The following is a 26,256-nucleotide window of genomic DNA, read 5'->3' as shown; positions in this document are numbered from 1 at the left end:
CTCTTTTGTATTTACATTAGAAAACACTCAGGATCCTTAGTCAGAGCAAACTAATAAAGGTTGCATCTTTTTTTTTCCCCAAAGTAAGATCATTTTGGTCTGAAATTACTTTTTTAAACTTTCATGAATCACAGAGTTATCTTCTGTTATCTTTTCAAGCATCTTTCAAAAACCAAGAAAACTGGAAGTATAATATGTAAAGATTACCTTAAGGACAATTAATTCACTCATCTATTCAGTAAGTTACATTTGCCACAAAAAATCTGCAGCACAGTCACTATCACTTCACACTTGCACTGAAAGCTTATTGTGTAATAGTCTGTTCCATTCTAGAAAGATCTGGATTTTTCATTCTTCTAAATGTTTGCTTTTCAATAAGCAATGATCATGTTTAAAAATGTTTTCCACCATTTCAATATTTAAGAATATCTGTCTTCTACCATCCCTACAACTTGCCTACTGCAAAGACAGCTTGAGGGAAAAGGCCATAACAAAACAACAGTCAGAAACTGCTAGAAAGCCATAAAACATAGAGAGCACCACTGGCACTGAAAACACTCTACCTCAGCAATACCTCTGATAGGAACACAGCCAATAGGGATGTCCCCAAATAGTTATGTAAGCAAGTTTCTTCCAAAAAGTATCCTGAATAAAATGAATGAGGTAACAACACAACACCAACTCTATGACACTGTTTCAAAAACATATCACAAATAAAACAAATAATTCTCAACACACATTTCAAAATAAAGACGAATGCACACTCCATTCTAATACATGTTTTGGTAAAATTCCACCGATGTGTCATCTACCATGAAAAATTATTTTGCAGTGAAGCATTTCCAACAGAAAAGTATTATATGAACATCAAATTGATTTTAAACCTGTTTAAAAGTTCTGCTGTTAGTTAACAAGGAAGGTCAGCAGAGGAGGGTGACCATCTCCTACAGAAAGGAGACTCCCACTACCATTTCCTGGGAGGGCCCAGGTACTAGTATTTTGTTTGTTTGGCATTTTGGAGTGGAGGGTTTGCAATGTCCAGTAGAAAGTGTATAAGCCTTTCTCTCACTCTGTGACTACCAGGACACTGGACCTCTTCTGCAGCTGCATATCCATGGAGGAAAGCTTTCCTCCTTTTGCCAAAAGCCACGAGCTTGCACAGCCTTCTACATTCTGTGGATATCCATCTACCACTCAACTGAGGAACGTTTTCAGCTGCTTGGTGAAGTTAGGGATCTGCCTCTCCTGTCTGAAGTGCTTCTGTGAACATCCTGCCATTATCTTTTATTCCCTCAAAATACACTGCTCAGTCACTATTGAGTCAGAAGCTGTAAAGCAATCAGCTTTTCAGCCTTCTTTTGACCTGCACATACCTATGTGCTCTCACCCCTGCTGCAAAGGCTACCAGAGCTTATACAACATCATACTCTACTCAGGTTTAGTATTCCATACATTCCTACCACTACTCTCTCCCCTCACAAGGTGCCCTGTAACACAGTGGCAGTAATTCCGGGAAATGGGAGGCAGAAGCCCAGAATGTCAATTTGACCTCAAGTCTCCAGGCAAATGCATCTAACAGTGAACTACCACATGAAAAGCTGCACAGCCACCTCCTTCAGCCATATTTTAAGCAGGAATTGTGACTGTATTTTATGAGTGGGAAAGTTCTGCTGCTAACACTCACCTGTTAAGCAACCACCTCAAAGAATTAGAGGTCAGGCTACTGGGAAGCACAAGGAAGCAGCAGTAGAAACTCTATCAGTTACTTAGGCCAGAGCAGCTGGGATTCTACCACAGGACAGATCCAAGAAATGTCTGACTTCTGAGAGCTGTGTAACAAAGTAGTTACTGAGTTCACAGGTTTTGTATCCCAGTGACTTATACACCCAAGCCTTCATTCACAATTGGGCTTCATCCAGTCTTTTGTCTGTTGTATGACACAACTATTTACCAGAAGTAGTTGTAACTGGCATCTAAATGGAAAATCCACATAATTTTCAACTAGTTGAAGCTTTCAGAGACTTTTTGAAGGACAGTGAACCCAAGTTACAATTTTAAATGAGGAAAAGTTTCTAGCACAAAACATTTCTTTGCTACTTGAGAATAAGACTTGTAAATCTGGTTTAATAGTTTTGGGGTTTTTTTTACCCTCATTCCCTGGAAAAAAGAAAAAATATTCAATGATACTACTATTATAATAATGGAATATTCTGAGTTGGACAGGACTCATCGGGATCATGGACTCCAACTCTTGGCCCTGAATAGGACACCCCAAGAATCACACCATGTGCTTGAGAGCATTGCTCAAACACTTTCTATCAATCCATTCCAGCCAAATTACACTTTATTTCTGGTTTTAGCAAAGCAAAGAAAATCCACATTAAACTAGCACTCTGCAACAGCTCTCAAAAGCAGAATTGACAACAACATTATTTAAAAAGAAAAATCCCCATTTAAAAAATATACTACTACTAGTGACATAAATGAACAACTTTATTACCAGTCACAGAAAATGGCTTGAGAACCAATACAGACCTGTAAACATCTATCACCTCTATACATATACACCTATATATGGCACCAAGCAAACCATCTTACTGGGGGCACAGTAAACATGCCTGACTGAAAATACATCTGTGAAGTGTAAATACCTAGGCTACAGCAACACTGAAATCAGCTCACAATTGAGTTTCCTTATGAAATTCCTACCAAAATTAGGACCTAAGTCGTTATAAAACACATTTCACCAGCTTTTGCTTGTCAGCTGAAACACCAGCTGAAGTAAGAGTTTTGAAGCACCAGTCCAGAGCTATCCAAGCATACACCTCATATCACAGAGGAGACTGACTTACAATACCAAATAATCCCTTACCCTGGATGCTGAAATCACTAAAAAATAATGAATAAATCAACTCATGAATTCTTCTATCCCCAAGTAGGTTCTACAGCATGGTGCATGTCCCGCTGTAATCAAAAATACCATTATGTATAATAAGACAGGAAAGTAAGTGCTGGAACCAAATCTGGTGCCTGACAGCTGAATGATTAAACCATCACTTGCCTCAGGCTATCTCCAGTTTGCCAACTTTGCTGGAGTTATTGGAGTTATGCTGCTCAAAACAGTCATCTGTTGGGGGGGGGAAGAACAGGGAAGGATATCGGCTGTCCCAAAGATTATATTCTTATATTTGATTAGCAGGAAGAATGTATTTAAGAATTACACTGACTAAACCTAAAATGTACATGTCTTATAGGGCAAAAAACCAAAACCTGATTACTTTTCTACATTCTAGCTGTCAAATGCCACCTCATGACTTCCCTGTCCTTGTCTTTTAATACATTCATTATCAACCACAAACTACCTCTAAGTTTCACCAAAGACTGAAGCAACAGTTAGAAATCCACAATAAACCCAAACTGCACCAAGAGACAACTTCTTTTCCAGCCCAATGCAGATAGCCAATAAAAATTCAACAGGGCAAAAAAGAGAAGCAGGGGCATGTGAGTGAAAAAGAGAAAAGAGAAGGACCAGGTATTGTTGGTGCACCAGAAAGCCCTAACACTAAGCCTTGCTGAAAAACCACAAGGGGAATGTGAGGAAGCTGCTCTGAACACTAGTCTCTCCACTGACATATGAAAAGGCTTCTACACAAAAACAAGTAAAACCCAGGCAACCGAACAAAAGAGGTAATATTTCCATCATTCTCACTCTCTCCTCTACTCCACATTAAACCTCCTAAAGTCAAGTTCCTCCCAACTCTCCTATGTTCTTCATTTTCTTTCCTCTTTCCAGGTACATACCACAGAGTCTGTGTTCAGAGCATGCACAGGCATACCAAGCAAGACAGGATAAATGTTGTTTATTACAAGACTGTATAATATATGTTGGGGCAGAAAGGACAGGCCTCTTTTTGTTCCAAATCCCAATTTTATCTGGGCACAATTCCCTATTTGTGAAAAAATATGGTTTTAGTTATTTTCTGTCATGGCTCCCAGAGGCCTCTAAGCATGGGTACTTATAAATAAAAACATATTATTGTTTCTTATTTTGTCCTTGAGCAGGGAAACAAAAGGCAGAAGGAAACAAAACATGAAACTAAACACAACAGCAATTAAATAAGAAGTTTGTCATAAATATTTTGTGTCTCTAGGAAGGAAATGAAATCTCTCTTCCCTAGTTCACAAAGTTTATTTCTCCAACCTTCTTGCTTGCAATGTTATTCAGCAATATCAAAGAGCACTTTTAAGATACTAATTTTATTATAACCAAATCATGCAAACATCCAGAAAGTGCCTATTTTGCCTCTAAAGGTATACTGGAAAAAGCAACTAATCTCCAAAATCTCCTGTCTTTATTGGGTATAAAGAAACACAAAATCTGTGTCTGCCTTTCAGGGACATAAAGGATTTTTATGTCCCTTCCTGGTGACGTTTCTTTAGGAAACTTGCTATTGCTTCTATTTCAGCCAATAGCACAACAATCAAAGAACCAGAGGACCAGCTACAGTGGACATGATTTATATTCATTTTTAGCTGAGAGATGTGGAGGTCCCATTCTTGAATTATTTCTAGTTTTTAATGTAAAAAATGCAAATAATGCATGCCTAATGCAAAATACAAGAAATTTCAGCAAGTAAGTGCTGAAATCAAACCTGTGGCCTGACAGCTGAATGATTAAACCATCACTTGTCATGAAGCAAACTACCTCCAGTTTGCTGGATTTGCTTTGCTGTAGTTACAGGGCTCAAGACAGTCATCTACGGGACAGGCTGGAGGGGAAGGAGAATAATCTCAAGATTATTCTTGTTTGAGAAGAAAGAAGAATGGGATTAAGACATATACTGATCAAATGTGAAGATGTAGAAAGGCAACTCCCTAACTACAGATTGTAATTGGAATCAATTAAAAATTGACAATAACAGTACATTTTAAAAGCAATGTCCCCAGCAGACAAATAAAACACAGATTAAGAGACTGCAATGCAAACCCAATGCCACTCTTCTGATCTGTTGGGCCTAGCAACAGGAATTGCCTCTCAGCATATATAAAAACTGCATGGATAGTGTGGTGCAATTTGGTAAACTACTTCCACAGAACTTACTTATAAAGACTGATTTGTCAAGCTGCATAGAAACTGCACTAAACCTAATTCATAATACTTCCACCCTAAAAATTAGTTCTAAATTTTTTCATTCTATCTTTCCCCATTTTTTTTATCACACAGCTGAGAACTCTAAAGGAAAAACAAAATAAAATCCAAAATAAACCACAAAAAAGCCAAACAAGCAACATCTACAAAACTCCTTTTTCCTTCCAACTTCCTGTACACACACAAAAAGTTTCTGCTTTGCACTTCCAGATAATCTTGAGCAAATTACATCAGGTATCTACATGCAAACACAAATGCAACTTTGTATTTGCTATGAAACACTAGTTATTTATTTGGCACTGAATTCCACTCTTGAGATACTAGCTCTCTGTATTACACACACACACAACTTCCCACAGCCCCCTCTCCCTGCAACTGCCTGGAGTTAAACATTACATTGTGCCTCATGAAATCAGGCAGCTACAGCCTGAGTTAGAGTCATCTACTGATGCTGCCTAATCATGCAAATAATTCTATTAAAATTCATGGACCTCAATCTGCAGTAGTCTTCAGCCAAACAATGAGCATATCAGCTAGTAAGTATGTAAATTAACTATTTTAAAAATGTGTATTTATAGATACTTCATTATAAGTTATATTTTTATACATAAAAATCAACTATTTTTAAAATGTGTATTTATAGATATTTCAGTATAAGTTATATTTTTATACATAAAACATTCACAATTCTTTTTCTCGTTACGTACTCCCTCACATGCTGCCAAAATCAATTAGAACTTTTTAGTTAGTTTCAATAATCTTTTGATCATTGCCTTAAATCAATCATTGTTGAATTACATTCCAAAAAATGTCCAAATAATTATTTGCTTAAAAAATACAGATCTGCTAAGTGATCATGAGTTACAAAACAATTTTGCAGCAAAATATATAACTGATTGCTGACCCCAAAGAGAGTCATGATGCATTCCCAGGACCACTGACATTGAAACAGCAGCCTCTCACATAATCACACCAGTTTAGTTCCAAGAAACTGGTCCAGCTGTACGTGGGACAGGAGACAGAGACAAGCAGTACAATTCACAGAAGGACAATTTGAGAGTCCTCTAGAGAAACTTAGCAAAGCACCAAAACCAGGCTTCTGCTTTGAATCTCCCACTATAGTCAACTTTTCCTCTACAAATTACAGACTGCTTAGAGACAAAAACCCCCTCTTCCCCTGTTTTAACCACAGAACTTCACAATTTAAAGCCTTTCATGATACAACACTGTCATGCAGCATGAGAAAACACATTATTAGAAGAAAGCAAATTAACAACATACGTTTCATGGTCCCATCTTCCTCTTCATCATCATCACTGTTGATTACCATGGTCCCCAAGTCTGATTCTAACATGGTGCTGTTGTGCTCAATCATTGTCTGAGCGCCCTCACTCATTGTGCTGGTGGCTCTCATGGTACCAGCACTCTCTGAATTGGTCTTCACCATGGTGTGAGAGTCCAGCTCATCTTCATCCTATGGGGAAACATTTGCCAGGACACAGCAGATCATTAAAACAAAGGTAAGACGCAATCACTTATTGATTAGTATTTTATCTTTTTGTGACCTAGTTGTACTGCTGGACTCCAGGCTTAAACTTTAAAAGAAATCACAAAATAAAAAATCTTTCATATAAAGAAAAACAAAAACTCCTCTCTCTCACAGATGCATAGCAGGGTAAGTACAACCCACACTTTCACTTTGCATTAGCATTCAGGTTTGAGTTATCTTTGTGATTTTCATGACCCACTTTATCTCTCTGGGTTCCACAAATCACTGACACAATTTACAGAAAGAGATTTTGCTGTTTTGCAAGGGACTGTCACAAAGGATGCTGACCAACCTTAACTTAAGATCATGCCCAGCATCTGACCAGCATAAGAGCCCAGATGATAGGCTCATGTTCAATTTAGCTATTAAACAATCTCCAACAGAATTTTAAAGTCCTCCTCAGAAACAAAAAATCAACTTACTTCAAGTCTTTACTTCCATTTTAAAATCTTTGTTACAAATGTGAGTAAATAACTTGTTAATACCACACAGAAAAATAGCCCTTGAACACATACTTACCTAAGTGCGGGGGAAATGATCAAGGAGATAGACAGTAACATTTTGAATTGTTAGCAGTAATGGGCCAGGAATTTTGAAACAGAGCACTAATGGCAATCCAGTTAACGAAATATGGAATTCATATAGAATATCAATATTTGAAAACACTAATGGGAAATCCCACTGGTTTCCAAAATCTGATTTAGATTATATACACATCACAGCATTTCCGGAGTAATGTGATAGACTGTGACTACACACATTTTCTATTTGAATAAAATCTATTACTCAAGATAAAAAAAAAATATTCTCATTTGTTGATTAAATGTAAGCAAAAATACTCATCACAATGAAGTTACTCTATGTCAAATTGTTGTATTTTAAATACAAATGTTACTTGCATGAGTTCTATAGCCATATATGCATCCATTTCCTCTACTGTGTCAAAATTTCATTAGAGTTCCTTGATAAATGAATTTTATTCCTGATAAGCAAAATATTTTAGTTACATAGCTTGGAAGACTATTACATAACCCTTGATTTTTATTTTTTTTTATTTACCCCTTACAAATAACATGGTGTTGCTACATAGAATCACAGAATGCTTTAGTTTGGAAAAGACTCCTAAAATCATCAATCTGTTAACCTGGCACTGCCAAGTCCACCACTAAATCATGACCCTAAATGCCACATCTACAAGACTTCTAAATACATTCAGGCAAATATGTAACATTAAAACAAGCCTTCAGCCACTAAGAAATTTCCCCTTTGTCCTAAATCTTTGCATTGCTTTATAGATTTTAAATGTTAAACTAGAAAGTGACTTATAAGTGCAGGAGCTGGGGAAAACAGAGGCAGAATGCCAGAAAAAGTAAAGCCCCAACTCAAACCCCTGCAAGGTCTGGCACTTTCTGTTTCTCACTGAAGTCACTCCCTGGCATGGCAGGCAATTTGCCTCTCACACAGACACACGAGCTGCATGCCCTGAGTGCCTGTTTCACTAAGGGCTGGTCTAGGTAGATATAGAAAATTGAGTGCAGTAATACCAGCTCCTGAAAATTATTCTATTGCATCTCAAGTAAGAGATACAATACCAGATTTAATTTGATAGTCCGGCTAACAGCATACCACAATGAAAACAGGATACAGACTAAACAGATTTCAATAAAAGTTCCGAATATCAAAAGCATAATTATTTTCCAGATTATAATTTACAAAAATACTTGAGGAGTTCATTTGCATTCTTTCAGGGTTTTTGGGGTTTTTTTAGTTGCATTCTATTTAGTACCCTACCCTTAAAAAAACTGTGATATTCCCAAAGATACAGACAGCTTAGAGCTACAGCACTAGGCAACTGTGACAGTGAAAAAATGAGAATATTTTGGTACTGCTCCTCCTGGTGGCAGCTTCAATTTTCTTTACTATCTACCACCAAATGTTACTGTTAACCCCAGTATTTTCTATGAATTGCATTTTCCCACTTCTAAATAGGGTGCTCAGAAAAAAAAGTAGTTTTGCATCACATTTTAAAAGTGCCAGAACAGTTAACCTACAAGTGTTTCTTTCCATACTGCAATACAACATAAAGCTGACTCACAACATACTGGTGTTTTACCTACTAATCACTACAAATGTGGCATCTCTCACATAAAAATCTCTGCGTTTAAGGCACAGTTACATCTGATTTACAGACCAGGCTGACTAATATTAATATCAATATCAATATGCACTTGCAGTGCATATGGCCTTAAACTTCCCTAAGCTGAAATAAGAAATTAAACAAACACTTTCCTGGAGCTCAAAACTTTAATTGTACAATTAATGGGAAAAGGTGATGGCTAACAATATCAACAAGTATGAAATGGAGTCCTAAATTACGATTTTGATAACTTCTGCTTAATTGAATAAGTATCTTTTATTTCTTCAGTCAAATCAGCTACCTGGACTTGGCCCAAAGAACAGCATTTCATTTTCCAGGCTGAGTGCCAAAAGCCTTTGTCTTAGCACGGTCTCTCAGCAAAGAGAAGGGTTATCTTTTAGCCCCTAGGAGACTAAGGATCACAAAAGCTCACCTTAGTACTAGAGGAACAGCTGCCATAAAAAGGGAAGTACACAACAATTTTGATGAATGGTGTTTTCCTTATATCAGGAATGATGTACTGAGACAGAACAATGTCAAACTTCTCATGGCCTGTGCACAGCCCAGAATATTTAATTTTGGAGCTAACACAGATTGCTTCCAGAACTGTCACTCCAGTATTTCTCATAAATATGAGATTCAGCTAACATGGCAGTAGACTACACTGGTTCTGAGAAGGTAACTTAATAAAAACATGCAGTGGGTATCCAAGTTATGGATGTGCACATTTACATGAGAGATGAAAGTGATTGTTTCATACAAATTCTGATTCGTGCTTTACAGTACATAAATATTGGCATAGAACTTGTGATCTCTTGTTAAAAAAGGTAAATACACTGATTAAATAAAAACAAACACAATCTCAATTTTAAGCAGGAAAAAAAAGAGAAGTATTAAAGCTGAAGTGTCCTGTTCTCATATTGTTTATGAAAACAGATACAAGAATCAAACGGTAAAAACAACTAACTCTGGAGTTAACTGTCGGCTGCTGTCCTGTGTACAAGTAATAAGCAACCAAACTGGTATTTGGAAGAGGTATCAGTTACACCACTGTACAGCGACAGAAGGTGAGGCACAAGCAAGAACTCTAAAATCTCTTTAAATGCTACAGAAATAACGACAGACTACAGAAACTCTGAATAACATCATAATGTAAAGTACAAGTAAAGTACCAGCAATAACCTGCAACCCTATAAGACTAACCCTCCAGATGTCCTTATTTACCAGAATGATGTTATTAGCAAAATCAACCCTTAGAGCATAAAAACGCAATCACAGACATTTGATTATCAGGATAAAAAATTCAAAAAGACTTCAGCAGAGACCACACCAAGACTTCATTACATACTTGTAAAATAAAAGATCTCATCACACAAGAAGTTTTCTCAGAGAAGTAGGCCCTGCAGACCGTACCAGAGTCTACATCAGTACAGAAGTGAATGAGCCGAGGTGATAAAGATTAAAGGATTTTTCTGTTTCCTTTTAAACATCAGGAGGTATGAAGACTGATAAAAACCTAAACAAGAGAAGCAAATGCAGCAGCAGTTGCTTTAAAAATCTCTCTACCTATGGTTTGGCATGTTAAAAGAACACTAGAGGGCAGCAAAGACGGCCAACTCGGCTGCAACGTATTAAAGGAAGATTTATTTACATGCTGGCAAAATTAAGTATCCTGTAAAATCATTTCATTTACTATTAACACCTCATCATCACCTTTGAAAAATATAGCTGTAGTCACAGCTATCTTTTTTTAAAGCACTGCAGTAGCTACATAAACACACAATTTAGTTTGGTCAAGCAGAAGGATTTTGTAAAAGCTCCTAACGTAAAGCCAAACTTCAACCTGAGTATATGATTAATACTGAGCACACAAAGCTTAGACCCATCAGTGAAACAGGTAAAAACTTAACTTTCAGCACACAGTCAAATCCTATCACATTCAACAGACATCTATCACAAAACAGCACTTAAGCACATTTTCTACCTACAGGTAATGAAGCCTTGCTGCATGCTTGTACCTCCCCAGGTTTATTCCTCCTATAACCAGTTTCTGGCTCCATACTGCTGTAGGTTTTAACAATATGCTGCTTTTCTAACTTCAGGACACCTAAAGGATTGCAATCAAATCTAATTAACACATATGTCAAGTGTTCTTTGGCATGAAGAAAAAATGTCAGGGAAAGAGAAAGTTTTAACACTTTCATACAAAATTACATGTATACATATATATATATATATATATATAAATATAGTACAACACATACATGCAAACACATGAAAGAAGCATGAAAGCAAATATAAAAACCTTCAGAAAAGTACAGCACAGTTTATCAGATTTAAAATACAAAATAACATATGATTCACTAGTTCCTTTACAACAACACCATAAATATTGTAAAAATATAAAGGAATAATTACAGCAATTATTTCTTAGAGTCTCAAAATACAGATGCCAACTTTTCATAATTGATACAGGATTAACCAAATAATCCTTCGTATGAATGAATAAATAATTCTAAATATAGGAACAATTGATTATTTGACAGTTGGCTTTGGTGTTGATAGTTGTCACCCATCAAGTGCCCAAGAAAAAAAAAGGGATCACTGAAGTAGTAATTCCTTGATTTAATACTCTAAAAGATTTCAACATTTCTCACATCACAGCGACATTAAATTGTAAAAGAAAACATAGAGAGAGCTGCTTGTTAGCTCACTCCTTTAAAGGTCTACACAAACAAATATTTAGACATGTTTTCTGTAAGCTGCCAGGCAATGAGTTACTTTACATTCCCATAATATAGCTGCCCAGCCCCAGCATCCACTTCACATCACACTTCCAAAAATGCACGAGAAGAGATTGGTCATGCCTCATAATGCCTAAACTAACATTTAAACTTTGATATTGGGATTAACCTTCTGTAGAACACAACACTTGCGATTTTTGCTTAATTAAAAAAAGCTGTACAACTACCTCAGCACCTATCAAAACACGTCAGTTTGTCACAAGGCATTCTCATCACATGAGCAGCTCTCATAACAGGCATAAAATCAATTCTGAGCACACTATTTATAATGATACTATATCTCTCAGGAAGGATACAGACATGAAGACTGTATTCAACCTGGACATTTATTTAGAGGTCTATAATACAAAGTTTTTAACAGTAAAAAATATTTACAGTATTTACATTTACAACTTCTGACGCTATAAAATGTTCACAGACTGTGGTGAAAAGGAAAAATTTTTAGGGGGGATGTAACTCTTCCTCACCTGAAGGACAATTGAATTGATCCTGAAAATTAAGTACATAATTGTGAAAACTTTGCATCTGATTATTTCTCCAGATCCACACAATCCATTCTACTTCCAGTTATGTAAGTCACTTATAACTTGAGTGCCCATTACTATACAATAAGTGACTTTAAGAAGGTATTAAAGCACAAAAACTTATTCAAATGTAACTGTTAGGGTTAAACAGATTTCCTAACATAAGAAACTTCTTGATGGGTCTCAAATCATGTACTAGGGAGTAACGAGCTGAACTCCTCACAATTTACATAGGAAATACCTTGGGGGTTAGATCAATAAATTCAAACCCCTGACACATTAACTGAAACCATTCTTTTTCAATAGTATATGGACTTAATTCACTGCCTATGAGAGAACTTTAACCTCAATAGACTCCACTTAACACTAACACCAATATTTGCTCTTGCTTTTAGATGTTGTTAAATATATATTTCTCAAAGTTCGAGTCTGCTTCTACAGGGAGGCTTTCACAGTAGTATTATTGGGGAAAAAAATCCATTTTTGAGGTGTTATTTTTCAAAATTGAAGCGCCAGGTGGCCATTACTTTGCAACTGAACAGTGACTCCAATTCTAGACACAATCTAAAACCATTTACACATATTAAATTATGAAGAAATACATGCATTACTTACTGCCACTACCACTACATAAGGTAACACAGGGACTGTCGTTAGCTCTTTCTAGCATTGTTGCCATCACTGCAGACTTACCAAGACCTGAATTTTCATCTGAACTATAGGATCATGTAGTCGTGTAAACCACATACAAGCGGCCCTGTATTTCTTATGGGATTCTGTGAAACTGATGTATAAGGAAGAGAAATGTGCAAGGGTTATTTATGTTTATCCCTGAATGCTGGACTGCTGACTTCATCCGCTACCAAACTGTATACCAATTACACCAAAAAGGCACTCATATTATCTGCTTTCCCTTTCCAAAAAGAAAATAATAAACACTCAGAAGTGCAGAAAAAATTGGTTTATTCTTTTTCTGGCAGTTCCACAAACAAGTTCCAGATTAAATGAAAGACATATTATTGTCAAATTATTATTCACTTCAAATTATTTTGAAGTGAAGCGTAGGGTTGGGGAATTGATTGTTTCTTTCTCAAAAATGACAAACACAAATATTGTAATGCTTTCATTTTATTCTTTCAGATGTTTATCCTGGTTTCCTCTAATAACTTGTGGGTCCACTGATTAACCTCTACCTAGTAAGCTTACAAAACTAAAATCAGAATACCACTTACTGCAGGCTTCACTTACACCTAACATGTTGTACAGGAGTTTTCCACTATGCAGTATGTGAGCAACATGCATTCAAGAAACACCTTACAGAGAATGTGTTTAATTGAAAAGAAAATGGTAACAGTTTCAACAAATCACAGAATGTTTGGGATTGGAAAGGACATTAAAGACCATCTAGTACCAAGTCCCCTACCACGGGCAGGGACACCTTCACCTAGATCAGACTGCTCCCATCAAACCTGACCTACAGCACTTTATGAATAGGGCTTTATGAATCCACAGCTTCTTCACTTTATGAATCCACAGCTTCTCTTAGCTACCTGTTCTAGTGTAGCTTCTCTTAGCAACCTGTTCTACACATCCTCTCCACAATGAATTCCTCCTAATATCTAATCTCAATCTATTTTCCTTCAGATAAAAGCCATCACCCCTATAGTACATGCCCCTGAGAAATGTCCTTCAGCTTTCTTGTAGGCCCCCCTAGGGACTGGTACAAGTTCATGATGCCGTTTCCTAGTTTGGATGAGTTTGCACTTCTGGCTGATCAGAACCTTTGGTGACAGCAACTGTACAAGATTCTGGGTTATCTCTCAAATGAAACTGGAATTTCTTACAATGATATAAGAAATGCACTGCACTGAAACTTCTGCAAGACATAGGAAGTCTGTATTATAACCAAACAACTATTATAACCAGACCAGAACAAAATTTGTTCTGCACTGTAACACACAAAAGATATTCATAGGTCACTCCAAAAACTGTTTTTGTCAACGAGGAAATCCCTCCTCAGCTCACCATCAATATTCTTAATTTCAAACACTTGTATGCTCACTTTTTCTATTAAAGCCAAGTATTTCAAAACTTTTTTCACTCAAGACTTACCAAGCAACACAAAATTATTAGAGATACATTTACTGATAGCAAAAGTCACATTTACTACCAAATACCACCAGTTTTAATAACTATTAAATATTTCATCCTAACTACAAATCTTGTCACAGATTATTTTCTTAAACCATAAAACTGTGGGAAAATTCAGGGAATTAAAAAAATCTCAATAGCATTAAAAAATACACAAAATTATTTTTTTATAGTAGGTATAAAAATCTTCTTTTACTTGATCTTCTTACAATGAGAAACTTTTGAAAATGTGTAATTCTTCAATATAAACTTAACAGCAAAAACACCTGGACATCCTCTTGTCTGTTATAAGATATTCTTGCATGTCTCTTAATAGACCTTGTAAAAATAATTTGGTGCTAATTATTAATATTAGTTAAACAATTACAGCCTGGAAGTCAGCATCTGCAGTGCAAAATAAAAAGGAGTACACAACATCATATAACAAAAGATGATAAAAGCATTCTGAAAGAACATATTGCTGAAGTTTTTACCAGACTCTATCATCCTTCTCTTTTTGTCATCTTAAAATCTCATCTACTGATCCCTCCACTGAAGGTAATACTACAAAGCTTCATTTTCCAATTTCTCCCTTTCTGTCTTTCACTGTGCTGAAGTCATGCTCTTCTTTCTGTTTTCCTACTTCCTTTCTTTTCTGGACTAGCTAGTCTCATTCACAAGCCCACTTTCATGGCTTTCTCCTATTCTGTCACTATTTAGTACTGAGAAGTCAGCTCTGCCTCAAATTTGCCTCTACCCTTTCTCACCCGTGAAGTTTTCAGACCTTTACTCTTTTCTCACATCCTGTGAACTACAGGGAGGGCTGCCTCTAGCCCTCTGCAAGGCTGGTCTTTGGAACTCCTCTACATCATGACCACAAAAAAAATTGAGCAAGATACGCAAATGCTGAGCTGCCAACTGCTCTGACCTTCTGCCTTATATTGAAGAGCAATTTCTTCAAGCAGAGGTTGACCTCTGGTTCTGGGTTTGTTGTTGCTCATGCACTGCTATATGATTCATAGGCCCTAACATTCTATTAGTGTAAATTTTAAATGCTAAAAAATGACTTAGCATTTCTATATACTACAACAGCACTCATTTTTAAGAGCAAACCAATCTTTTAACAATAGTGGCTAATTAGACAAATTAGGCACTGCATTAGACAAAGTTGCTAGGAGGTGCAGGAAGGTGAGTGATCCTTCCCTGCTGCCCCACACTGCTGGACACCACACCTGGAGTGCTGGGTCCACTTCTGGGCTCCTCACTATGAGAGACATGCACACACCAGAGAGTTCACAAAGGGCCACAAAGATGATCAAGGGACTGGAGCATCTCTCCCAGGAGGGGAGACTGAGAGCTGGAACTGCTCACCCTCTAGAACACAAAGCTCTAGGGGACCTCATCAGCATGTGTAAATATCTGAAGGGCAGGTGCAAAGAGGATGAAGTCAGGCTCTTTTCAGTGGTGCCCAGGAGCAGAGGCAATGGGCATATAATGAAAAGAAGATTTCCTGTGAACATCAGGAAACACTCTTTGTACCATGAGGGTGAGGGAGCATTGGCACAAGCTACACAGGGAGGTTGTGGACATGGTCCCAGGCAGCCAAACCTCAGTGGCCCTGCTTAGGCAGGGGGATTGGACAAGATGACCTCTGCAGGTACCTCTCAATCTCAACCACTCTATGATTCTGTTTTCTCAGCCCTGTTAACCAAAGATACTCCTGTTACTTTCAGATTTGAGGCACTTATCTTCTGTATTTAGTGACCAGCAGATTCTTGCTGTCTTTTTTACTACAACTTGTTCCCTTATAGCACCACAAAAGCTCATGGCAGAATTCCCAACTACTACAATGGTAACACAAGTAACAGATTGCTGCCTCAATCCTGGATTTGAGGTTCTCTGACACTGAACACTAAACTGGGGGAAGTATGGAGGGAAGGAGAAAGTGGGGAGTGCACTGTTAGGTTCTGACTTCTGTACCCATGCAAGAACCACGAGGAGTTGCTAAATGCTGTCTCAGTTGAGGTGAACCAAACTTGTGTTACACCCTTCCATGCAGGAGAGGGAGAGGGAGAGGGAGATGTACACCACATCCTTAGCTGGCACAGACTGTGCCCAGCAATGTGATCTAAACCTCAGACTTAAGTAATCAGATGCTTAATTTCGGGTTAATGCAAAAGACATCAACATTGCCCAATAAGGAAGATTAAAATAAGATTTTCCTTCTAGTTCAGAAGGAAATAGTATGGATGAAAGCAAGCTAGTCAAGATATCAGATTTTTATGTCAGTAATAAATCAGTATCTTCAAAAATCAACGATTCAATAAGTCAAGTCACAAACATCAACTCTGCATGTCGAATCACACAGAGGAAAATTTCCTAACGTAACAAAAATAATCTCAGCCTTCCCTGCCTGTTTGTTACTGAGTAAGCAAACACAATTTAGAGTAAACGACCTTCATAAAACAAGCTATGAATATTCTCAGAAAATACTCTTCAAACAGAAAAAAAATGCAGCCATCCACACTGATTATTGGAGATAGAAAAGATTGCAGAGAATCTGCTTGAAAAGTATTCCTATACATAGATCATCACATAGCACTCTGTAACCAGGATTCTACAATTTGCTATAAACTGCATTTACTGCACTGCTCTTTTCTGTTTGCTCAAAGCTGTAACATTCCAGTCTCCATCTTCTCTTTGTGCTCTTCCTGAATGACCATACACTGTATGTATGGCAATACACTTCTTTGAAGCACATTATGCGGCACTGCACAAGACTAACCTGAAATGAATCATGTAGGGAAGAATAACAATGTCAGGAACACAGACTTTTTCTTAACACTGCCAAACAATTCTAAATGCAACCTACTTATTACACAACCTGCTTCTCTCCTCAAACATATGCTGACAATGTCACCTGAAGAATGAAGTGCTGTCACCATTTTCATGTTACTTGTTACTGCCATCACTGCTTACTGAGTGTCGTCATTAATTATTCTGTACATTAGGCTTAAACAAAAAACCAAAACACCAAGCAAAGTGCCCTGAACTAAAAACTAAACCACTTGTCTAGAAGTCCACCTGTGAAAGTAGAACCTTAAACAATTTTGAGGGTTTTAATATTAGTCTGAATAGCTGAAGTTGACATGGTTTCTTTTCCCACTTCCTAGAAAAGCTTTTTACTAAGACATTTCATGGAATAGCGCTGAAAGCTGGCTTATACAGCATAACTCATAATTAAAGAGTGGCATACTCAAAATTCATAGGCTTAAAACTACACAGAAAGCTGATAAAGTATTTGAACACAACTACAGGAAGTAGGGGAAAACCAGCAACTTATCTGTAAAGTATAGGTGATTATAGGAAAAATGGATACATACCGAATTTTCTTCCTCCTCTTCTAGCTCTCTCTGCTGTTCCTCGTGTCGCTTTGCCTTTATCTCCATTGCTTCGGTGATCAGGTCCCTTAAAATTGAAACTGGCTTAGCATTCTTAATAAATGTATGCTAGGGGAAAAAAAATCATTGAAATATGTAATATCATTAAAGCAGTTGTGTTCCAGATTTAATTACAAGTCCTATTCAACACCACAGATTTCAGTGATAAACAGTATCATGCATTACACAGTAACCAAAATCTAAACCTACACAATATACACAGCATAGTATCTTTCAGCCCCTTAGTAACTAAAATTTTACTTTAACTATTTTTAATAACTTCAAGCCTTGGGAAATGTAATCACTTAATACCTGTTTCATGAGTTAGGATACAATTTTCCAAAGAAATCATGCAGAAAATTGTAAATAGAGTGGTGATGATCTGACATAGAAAACCCAACTTTTTCAGATATTCAGTTTCATAATTTAATTAATCTTAACAAATTGAGAGCATAAATTAATGGCACTAACCAGAGCATCTGTGGCTGCTTACTTCAACAAACCTATACTTTAAATGTCATACAATATTTCTTGATCTATGATGCTGAAAAGTGGAACTAGTAAAAAAACCCCTTACTTTTAGCAGGAAGTTTAATTTTTAATTCAAGGTCAATTAAAACATAACTTCTTAATTTAAGACAATATTTATTATACCATTCGCACATTTTGCTGCCTAATAAACACCTGCTGTTAGAAAAAAATTGATTTTTGCATCATTATATGCAAATACAATTTAGGCAAAATACAACTAAGCACTTCATAAAAATATAAATACTTAAAAACTGTTTCATGAAGAACAGAACTGATGAAGCCTCATGCACTACACCTATTATCTATCTTCTCCCTTGATATATTAATTCAATTACTCTCTTTTTCATTCCATGACTTCTGCTCACAGGCAGTACTTTCATTTCTACTCAAACATTTTCACAGCATCTCGAGCTCCATCACATATGCTCCAAATTCCAGCTGAGGAAAAAGACAACACAGACTCCTGACGAACAAACACAGTATCTGGTTTTCTGGTCAGTTAGCATGGGAAAGAAACTGTACACTGAAGCTTTTTCTTTTGTTTCTCCTTACTTGCCCACATTACATTAATGCAAGTCTCTTCTATCCAGCAGTCTGTATTCAGCTAACCATACAAACTTCACATACTGAAGGTGTCAAGTACTGGTTCATACATTACACAGACACTTATAACTTTCAATTTTTACTTCCCTTGTGGTCAACATTTTTGTATTTTGCAATGTATAAAATTAAATATTCATAGCACGATCTACCAATTTCATAACATGACCTACCAGTTTGACAGATTTATTACCAAAAAGTACTTAGCAAAATTTTTGTTTTCTTTGTAGTGGAGTTCACTGGAACTTAAAATTTAACAGCTGCTATTGCTAGCTCAACACAGAATAAATCTAGCAGGAGAGTAATACAGGAAGTGAGAGCCTGGCATGCCCTGCCTTGCTCCAAAGGTCTACACTGCCAATTGTGGCTCACACAGGCAAGTGCCCACTTGGCTGAACTCAGCCCAAGAACAAATTCATGACACTGCATCAGACCTTTCTAGGACACAGACACCTGCCTACTCAATCTGACATGACCAGAAGGAAAGACTGAATATACCCCATGGCTGGTCCACACAAAAGGGTAACCTGGGCTCAGTTCCGTTACTAAACACTTGTCTAAATCCTGAGATCTACTGAGGGCCTCAAATCACAAAGCAAGGATCCAATACTAATTGCAAGAACTAGCCCTAAACTATTTAATGATTAATTTTAGAAGCAGTAAGAAGAGAAATAAAATGGGGGCAGAGATAGAGGAGCTGGCAGAGAAAAGACTACAAAGTGAAAAAGAAATAAGGCATAATAATAATTAAAATAAGATTTTCCCTTACAAATTTTCGCAACATTATGGGTTTGAGGGGTAAAAAACAAAACCCAAACATAAAATGTGCTCTTCCTCAGTAACTTAAATACTGACCTGTAGCAGCTGGGTTGCTGTAGCTCTTTGTTCAGGATTTTTCACTAAGCACTTCTTCACAAAATCTGTGAATTCATCAGACCAGAGCTCTGGCTTCCGGAAGGTTGGAGGGGGATTTGTAGGAATCATAAAAATAGCCTAGATAAAAATCAAACAATAGCAAGTCTAAACAAAACACATCACCACAGCAGCTGAAGCCAAGCTAAAAAAAAAGAAATTGCTTTATCCATCTTTCTTATCAGGCTAAGAATCTGTAAGACAAATTTTAAGTATGCAAGGATTTCTACTCAGATCAAGATTCAGAAAGTAAATCCATCTGCTACTAATATAACTACTTCCCATTACATTTTCTCTATTTAAACGGTATCCCACTGAGCACAAGACTCCTTATTTAATCTACTGCTGTACATCAATCTGAAGAGATGATTGTATTATTTCAGAAATTCTTAGCAGAAATAACAGCACTGCTTGTTTACACACACATATAAAATTGCTGTGAACAGTCAAGTTCACCTTCTCCTCCCTTAAGTGAACTTAGTTTTATTTGAGAATTGCTTTGGAAATTTGGGAGGATTGCTATTTCCTTTTGCACTCATCATTCATCAGACAGAGCTTTAAAACTTGCTTGGCCAAGTAAAATTTAGATGCACATGCTAAAAGTCCTAAGGTAACACTAAAAGATGACAAATAAAATAATCAAGTAACAAGTCTTACAATACTGAAAACTTACATGAAATTGAAAATGCACCATTTTACCTATACAGCAAAAATTTCTTCTGTTGAGAACCATATGCAGACAGATTTTTCAACTGGGAAAAAAATATTCATCCTATATTTTAAAAAAGTTTGTCCTACACTAAGATTATATATATTGTGCCATTTTTATATTATTATTTCCAGGTTTTCCTCTAAAAATACACACTTGCAGCGGGGGGAAAACAGCCATACAACTCTGACAGACTACTGCAAAATAATGAAAATTTTTGAACTTTTGTCTGTAATAAATGCATCCAATATCATCACTTAAGACTTACACATGATAGCAACAGATTATTCAGAACAAGGTCTATTGACAATAACAGGCTATTATTGTCTTCTAAATCCAGGTTCAATTCAACCACATTTTCCAAACTCACAGGGAGTGAAAGTTCTTCATTGGTTTTTCTATGAGCATAGGCAGAAATATAAACCCAGAAAAGGGGAAAAAACTGATTCTACACACTTTTAACATACTAGAAGCACTAGAAGCTTCAGTCTGTGTCTGAAACATAGGCAGAAGGCAGAGAGAACTTAAGGAGATTTTATCCATAACTTAAAAGAAGTCTGACTGGCCATGAAAGTTGGCTGAACTCAATCAAACCCTCACTAGAAAATTCTTCTCATATTCTGAAGGAAAGTGGAATCCATGCAAAATGATGTAAAAACTGTTTACTACCATTTTAATGAAAAATTAGTTCAGTACTGAATAGTTGCTAAACGTTTACAAAATTTGTCATTTTGTTTAATAAAATTGTATGCTACAACATCAGCTTTATATTTTCAGTGGGCAGCCATGGCAAACAAGTATATAGACTGAGACAGGAAACGTGGCACTCAGTAACTGGCTTTATCTAATTCACTTGTGATGCAAGATTAATTGTCAGTACACATGAAGTACTTCTGGCAAAAAGCAGTGGCTAACAAATTCAGCAGTTTCTGTCCTTGAAATTAATGATCTCTTCTGAACTTTGAACTGATGACTTTTGATCTTATCTTCAGCTGCTCTTAACAGCAAACTCTGCAGTAGCTATTGAAAACATGCAGCTGTAAAAGAAGGCTACCAACTTCTGTTTATGTGGTGTCAAAATGGGTACCTCCTCTTTGATCATAAACATTGACCTCTCCCCCCACAGGTAAGCAATGATAAGTTAGAATCCTACTCAGCTCCACAGTTCTAGAAAAAAATGTTTGCCTTGGCCAATTATTTTCATCAAATACACAGCAGTTAAGAACCACAGCAAAGAATTGACTTCTTGGCCATGCACAAAGGACAATGAGAAGAAAGAGGAAATTAGTGAATCATTCTTTTATGCCAGGCAACAAAAGCCACAAAAGGAGATATTCAAGTGTCAGGAGTTCTAAATCCACAGGTATGCTTTGTACGCTCATTGAAAACACCTACTTCAGAAATACGTATATCTATGTAATGGCTAAACTGTAGGCATTTTTAAATCCTACTATGCCACATGAGCTCTATTAGCTGAAAAGAAAAATCAGATGCATTTTTGTAATACAAGAAACCATACAGAAACTAGTTATTGTTTAGTCCAACTTGGTAATTATGCCATGCACTTGCTAATGTGTGCTAGCTCACTCCAGCTCTCATCACTCCATTCTATTAACCAACCTAAAATTCTGGGTTTCAATTCCATCTTCCCTCTCTACTACCTAATTTTGGCTTGCATATTTCTCAGCAGAAAAGTTAAGCTCTTTTCCTCTTTCAGTCTACGATTTAGCTTTGACTACCTTGTTTCCTTTCAAGAGGCTTGCAAAGCAATTACTGGAGAATTATAAAGCTAGTCCCAAATCTCCAGGAATGAAAACAAAACACTTATCTGACCGGAACTTATTCCTCATTTTTGCTTCCCCACTTCTTGTCCAAAAGGTAATTTCTATCCTAGAATAACTATATATTATTTTAAAACAAAACTAAGCTATTTCAATCACTCCAGGTGCCAATGGAAGCAGGAAATACTTGGGGTTTTTTCATGTTTCTTTCATCTTACCTTAGATTTCTCCAGTCCCTATGTTTTCCCAAACTATTACTTGTAGTATTTTTTTTACCTCCACTCCACTTGTAATTTTCTCAGAAGTTTCCCACAGCTCTTTGTTTTAGTGTAGCTCTCAGCTTGGGGCTGAGGACAGTGCTCATGCAGGCAGTGTTAGGCAAACGTTGCTACAAAGAAACACCAAATATAAGCTACACTCCAACCAAATACATGGGCTGAACTGGTAGTTCCAACTGCAGGAAATGTTAGGAGAAAATTGTTTAACAGATGGGGCAGGTTCTGACATACTTATAAAAGAGCTGGGGCCGATTCTTTTCTCTCTCCCACCCTCACCATGCCCTTCCACATTGCCTTACATTTCTGAGACAGAAAGACAAATCTTACTCGATTAACACAGCAAATATACAACCAAAGAATTAGATTGTATGACTCAGTCTTCAGTTTCAACCATTCAATCACCTTTAAAAAGAGAAAGAAATCTCTAAAGATGCAAGAAGGATCAGCTTAATCTGTGTTTGTTTTCACCTGCATATAATAAAGAGTGAATTTCAAATTTGTCCTGAACTGATCCCTCCCCCTCTCAACCTTGAGCCCAATTCTACTTTGAATCCTCTTTCACACACTGGTATGAGAAAAATCCTTCACCTTGCAGTGAAACCAGAATTCAAGGCAGATTATAATATATGTATGATAAAAGATGGGGGGAAGAAAAAATCAGCCAGGGCAGCTTTTGGGGCCACTTCTGAATTGGGCACTGGACAATCCAACACAGTTTCTACCATACTTGTTCCCAGGCAGCACTTCCATGCTCAATCACCAGCAGTTACAACTAAGTTGAATGAATACCAGACTGAGAACCGGGTATTAAATGAGAAAAGAAATGCACAAGTCAGCCCAGGATTTTCTTTTTATTATTCTTAAAGGGCCTAGTATTTTAAATTAAGTCCAAGTTGAAAACAGGGGCTTTTTTAGTAGAAGGTTCCTTAACAGACAATTTTATTGGCGTGAAAATATAATTATGGTGATGATGATGAATTAGGAAACGCCAAAAGAAAAATAAGATGCTCATATACCACATATAGAAATTCCTAATCAGAAAATCCGTGCAGCTCATTCTTCTGGTCAGTCAGAGTAATGTATCTGTATTTCACATAGCCCACAAACACATTAAGTGATCAACAATTTTGTAGAGGTACCATGTCTTCTGGCTTTTAGTTCCCTGAATAACTTATCTCTTATTATTTAGTTGAAATAAGTTACTTGTAATAAAAAGCAGCAAATCTCCCCAGTATCATAAATGCTACTGAAGAGCACAACAAAGACTTCCATATTGTGGTGATTTTGTAATTTTCATGCTGTGAAGCTTCATTGCTAGAATCTACAGAGAAAAACTTTTTTATAAATAGGATAAGGATCCATGACATCAGTTTGTGACTTCATTGTTTTTGGAACCACAATTATACTACTTAGTTCAGCAAATAGGAAACAAACACCAAAACACATTTAAACTCGGTAACATTTCAGAGTGCAAAAAACTATTTAAATCTGGCAGAGTTAAATATTGATTACTGCAAAATTTTAGTAACTTTGGAAACAAAGAATCACTTGAAAGACACATTTTTCTCTTGTTTGTGATGCATATCATAGAACCTCCGTCCTTTGTTGAACAGCTTTCAAAAAGACACTTAAAACACCATTGACTGAGTTACACAACTCATCAGCTGTCTAAGAATGAAACATCAGCATGGAGAATGGTAAAATACTAGCAGGATTCTACACTGGATTTTCTTTGCTGAGCATGTTTTCTTGGTGTGGCTTTTTGGGGGTTTTTCTGTTTGTTTGGTTTTATTCATTCAGAACTACAATACTGCAACACAGTGAAAAATAAACTTATTGGACAACATCTCACGTGTTTAAAGTCAAGAAGGTCGGTTCATAATCTGCTTCATAGTAGATAATAGATTTATTTGTTAGAAGCATCCTAAAAATCACTGCTTCCTCCTCCCATCTGCAAACACAGATGTTGATGAAGATTATCTAGTGTACCCACACCTTTTGTGCAGAACTACAAACAGGTCTGGTTCCATCAAACATCTATCACATACCTGATCCAAGTTGATTCTTACAAGAATTATCAATGCAGGATTAAATGCAGAAAGGGACAAGTGAAGCTTTAGTTCAGGCAAGTTCTGAACAAACAATAAATGACAAAATTTTTCGTCCTAATGAGGGGAAATATGTGTGGCATTTAACATGCAATCTACTGTGCTTACTTTTATAGTTTTTAGTAATGGCCACTGATTAAACTATGTACACAATACTACATAAGTTAAAATTACATTTAAATGACTTTATTATAAAATCACATATATGAACACTAGGAGCACATGAAAAATAAAATAAAATTAAATACAAGGGAAAAAAACCAAACTGAATAAAACAAATACCAACTGTTAACAACCATTCACTATCATAAGCTTCTCTCTGGAATAATGACCTTTCGATAATCAAATCAAAGTATGATTAACTTAAGATGTAAAGTAATAAGGTAATAAACACAGAGAAAAGATACATAATGGGAAGACTATTCTCACGATTAACAGCAAAGATGGGTTACTGAAAGATAAGCTATTTACATTGACCTGCATATTTATTATTGCTAGTAAGCTCATAACATACTGACAGCATTACAACAGGTCAAGAATGTAAAGATACAGATCTGAAACATTTTGCAATAGTAAGTGCAATTGCAAATGTATTGAAAAGAATCCACCCTTGCCTCGTTGTCACCGTCACGTAACAGAACGGTGCCTTCAGATTCACCTCTGAGTTTACTCTTCCTACTGAGGGGGAATTGGGCTAATGCAACCTATGGGTCCCTTCCAAATTGACATATTCTTTGATGCCAAAAAATTGCTTTCAATTTCAAAAGAATATTACAGAACATTTGTTATGTGACAACAACTTGAACAAGTTGGCATTCTACGGCCACAAGTTCCTTCAGTTTGGGGTCTTTCATAACTGGTTTTAAACACGCTTACTTCTGATTTTTAAGTCTCATCACATTTCCTAACTTCTACCATATCCTCCACTGATATATTTAAAGGACAGAATTTCTTGTACTGGCTGCTATGCAATTATCAAGACAAAGAGTAAGTTCCCCCTGCTAATTCAGCTAAAAGGATCATGGTATCTGTGTATATGCCTGTTCATTATCAAGCCATTTTATCAGATGAGTAACAAAAATATTTATTACCACCAATGTGCTCCCAGAACTAACACCTCAGCATGCTGACTTAGTGCCAGTTGATTATTTTATGAGTTTATCTATTTCTTTTTTTTTCATTTTTCAAAGCTTCTTGAACTCTTACAACCCATCACTTGTATTATCCAAAGATATCTGAAAGCTACTCAACAAAAAAAGGAGTTATATGCAAAGAAAGAACTGTGTTTATCTGCACTGATCTCCTTACGCTTGTTTCTCCCTTCAAGCCCAGTAGACCTATCACTATTTCTCCAGGTTTTATTCTAATATATTTAAATAATATTTGGGGAACTCTTCATTACTTCTGCCTGTAGTTTTTTACATCTATCTTGTCCCAGATTTCCATTTTCTATTCTGAAATGAACGTTTCACTTTCTCTGTCCAATTCAGTAGGGTTATTTTGATTTCCTGACTCAGCTCTTCAACACAAAATGTTCCTGAATTCTGCCATTCAATTGAACGTTGTCTTTTTAGTTTAGGGGTGTAACCTTCAAGTTCCCATTT

The 26,256-nt window shown here is 36.5% G+C and overlaps 1 protein-coding gene across 1 annotated transcript in view; it reads right to left on the bottom strand.

The window, feature by feature from the left end:
* The window catches only part of STK3 (serine/threonine kinase 3), a 127,689-nt gene that overhangs the window by 50,883 nt on the left and 50,550 nt on the right, over positions 1-26,256 (bottom strand). The window contains exons 7-9 of the mRNA XM_059470844.1: positions 19,720-19,857; positions 17,677-17,802; positions 6,431-6,623 (exon numbers count right to left, since the gene is read on the bottom strand). Of these exons, the coding sequence (XP_059326827.1) occupies positions 6,431-6,623; positions 17,677-17,802; positions 19,720-19,857 (457 nt within the window). The remainder of the gene's footprint in view (positions 1-6,430; positions 6,624-17,676; positions 17,803-19,719; positions 19,858-26,256) is intronic.

This window comes from Ammospiza nelsoni, chromosome 1 (genome assembly GCF_027579445.1).
Source record: "Ammospiza nelsoni isolate bAmmNel1 chromosome 1, bAmmNel1.pri, whole genome shotgun sequence".
Classification (NCBI taxonomy): domain Eukaryota; kingdom Metazoa; phylum Chordata; class Aves; order Passeriformes; family Passerellidae; genus Ammospiza; species Ammospiza nelsoni.
This window is presented reverse-complemented; position numbering and strand designations above follow the sequence as displayed.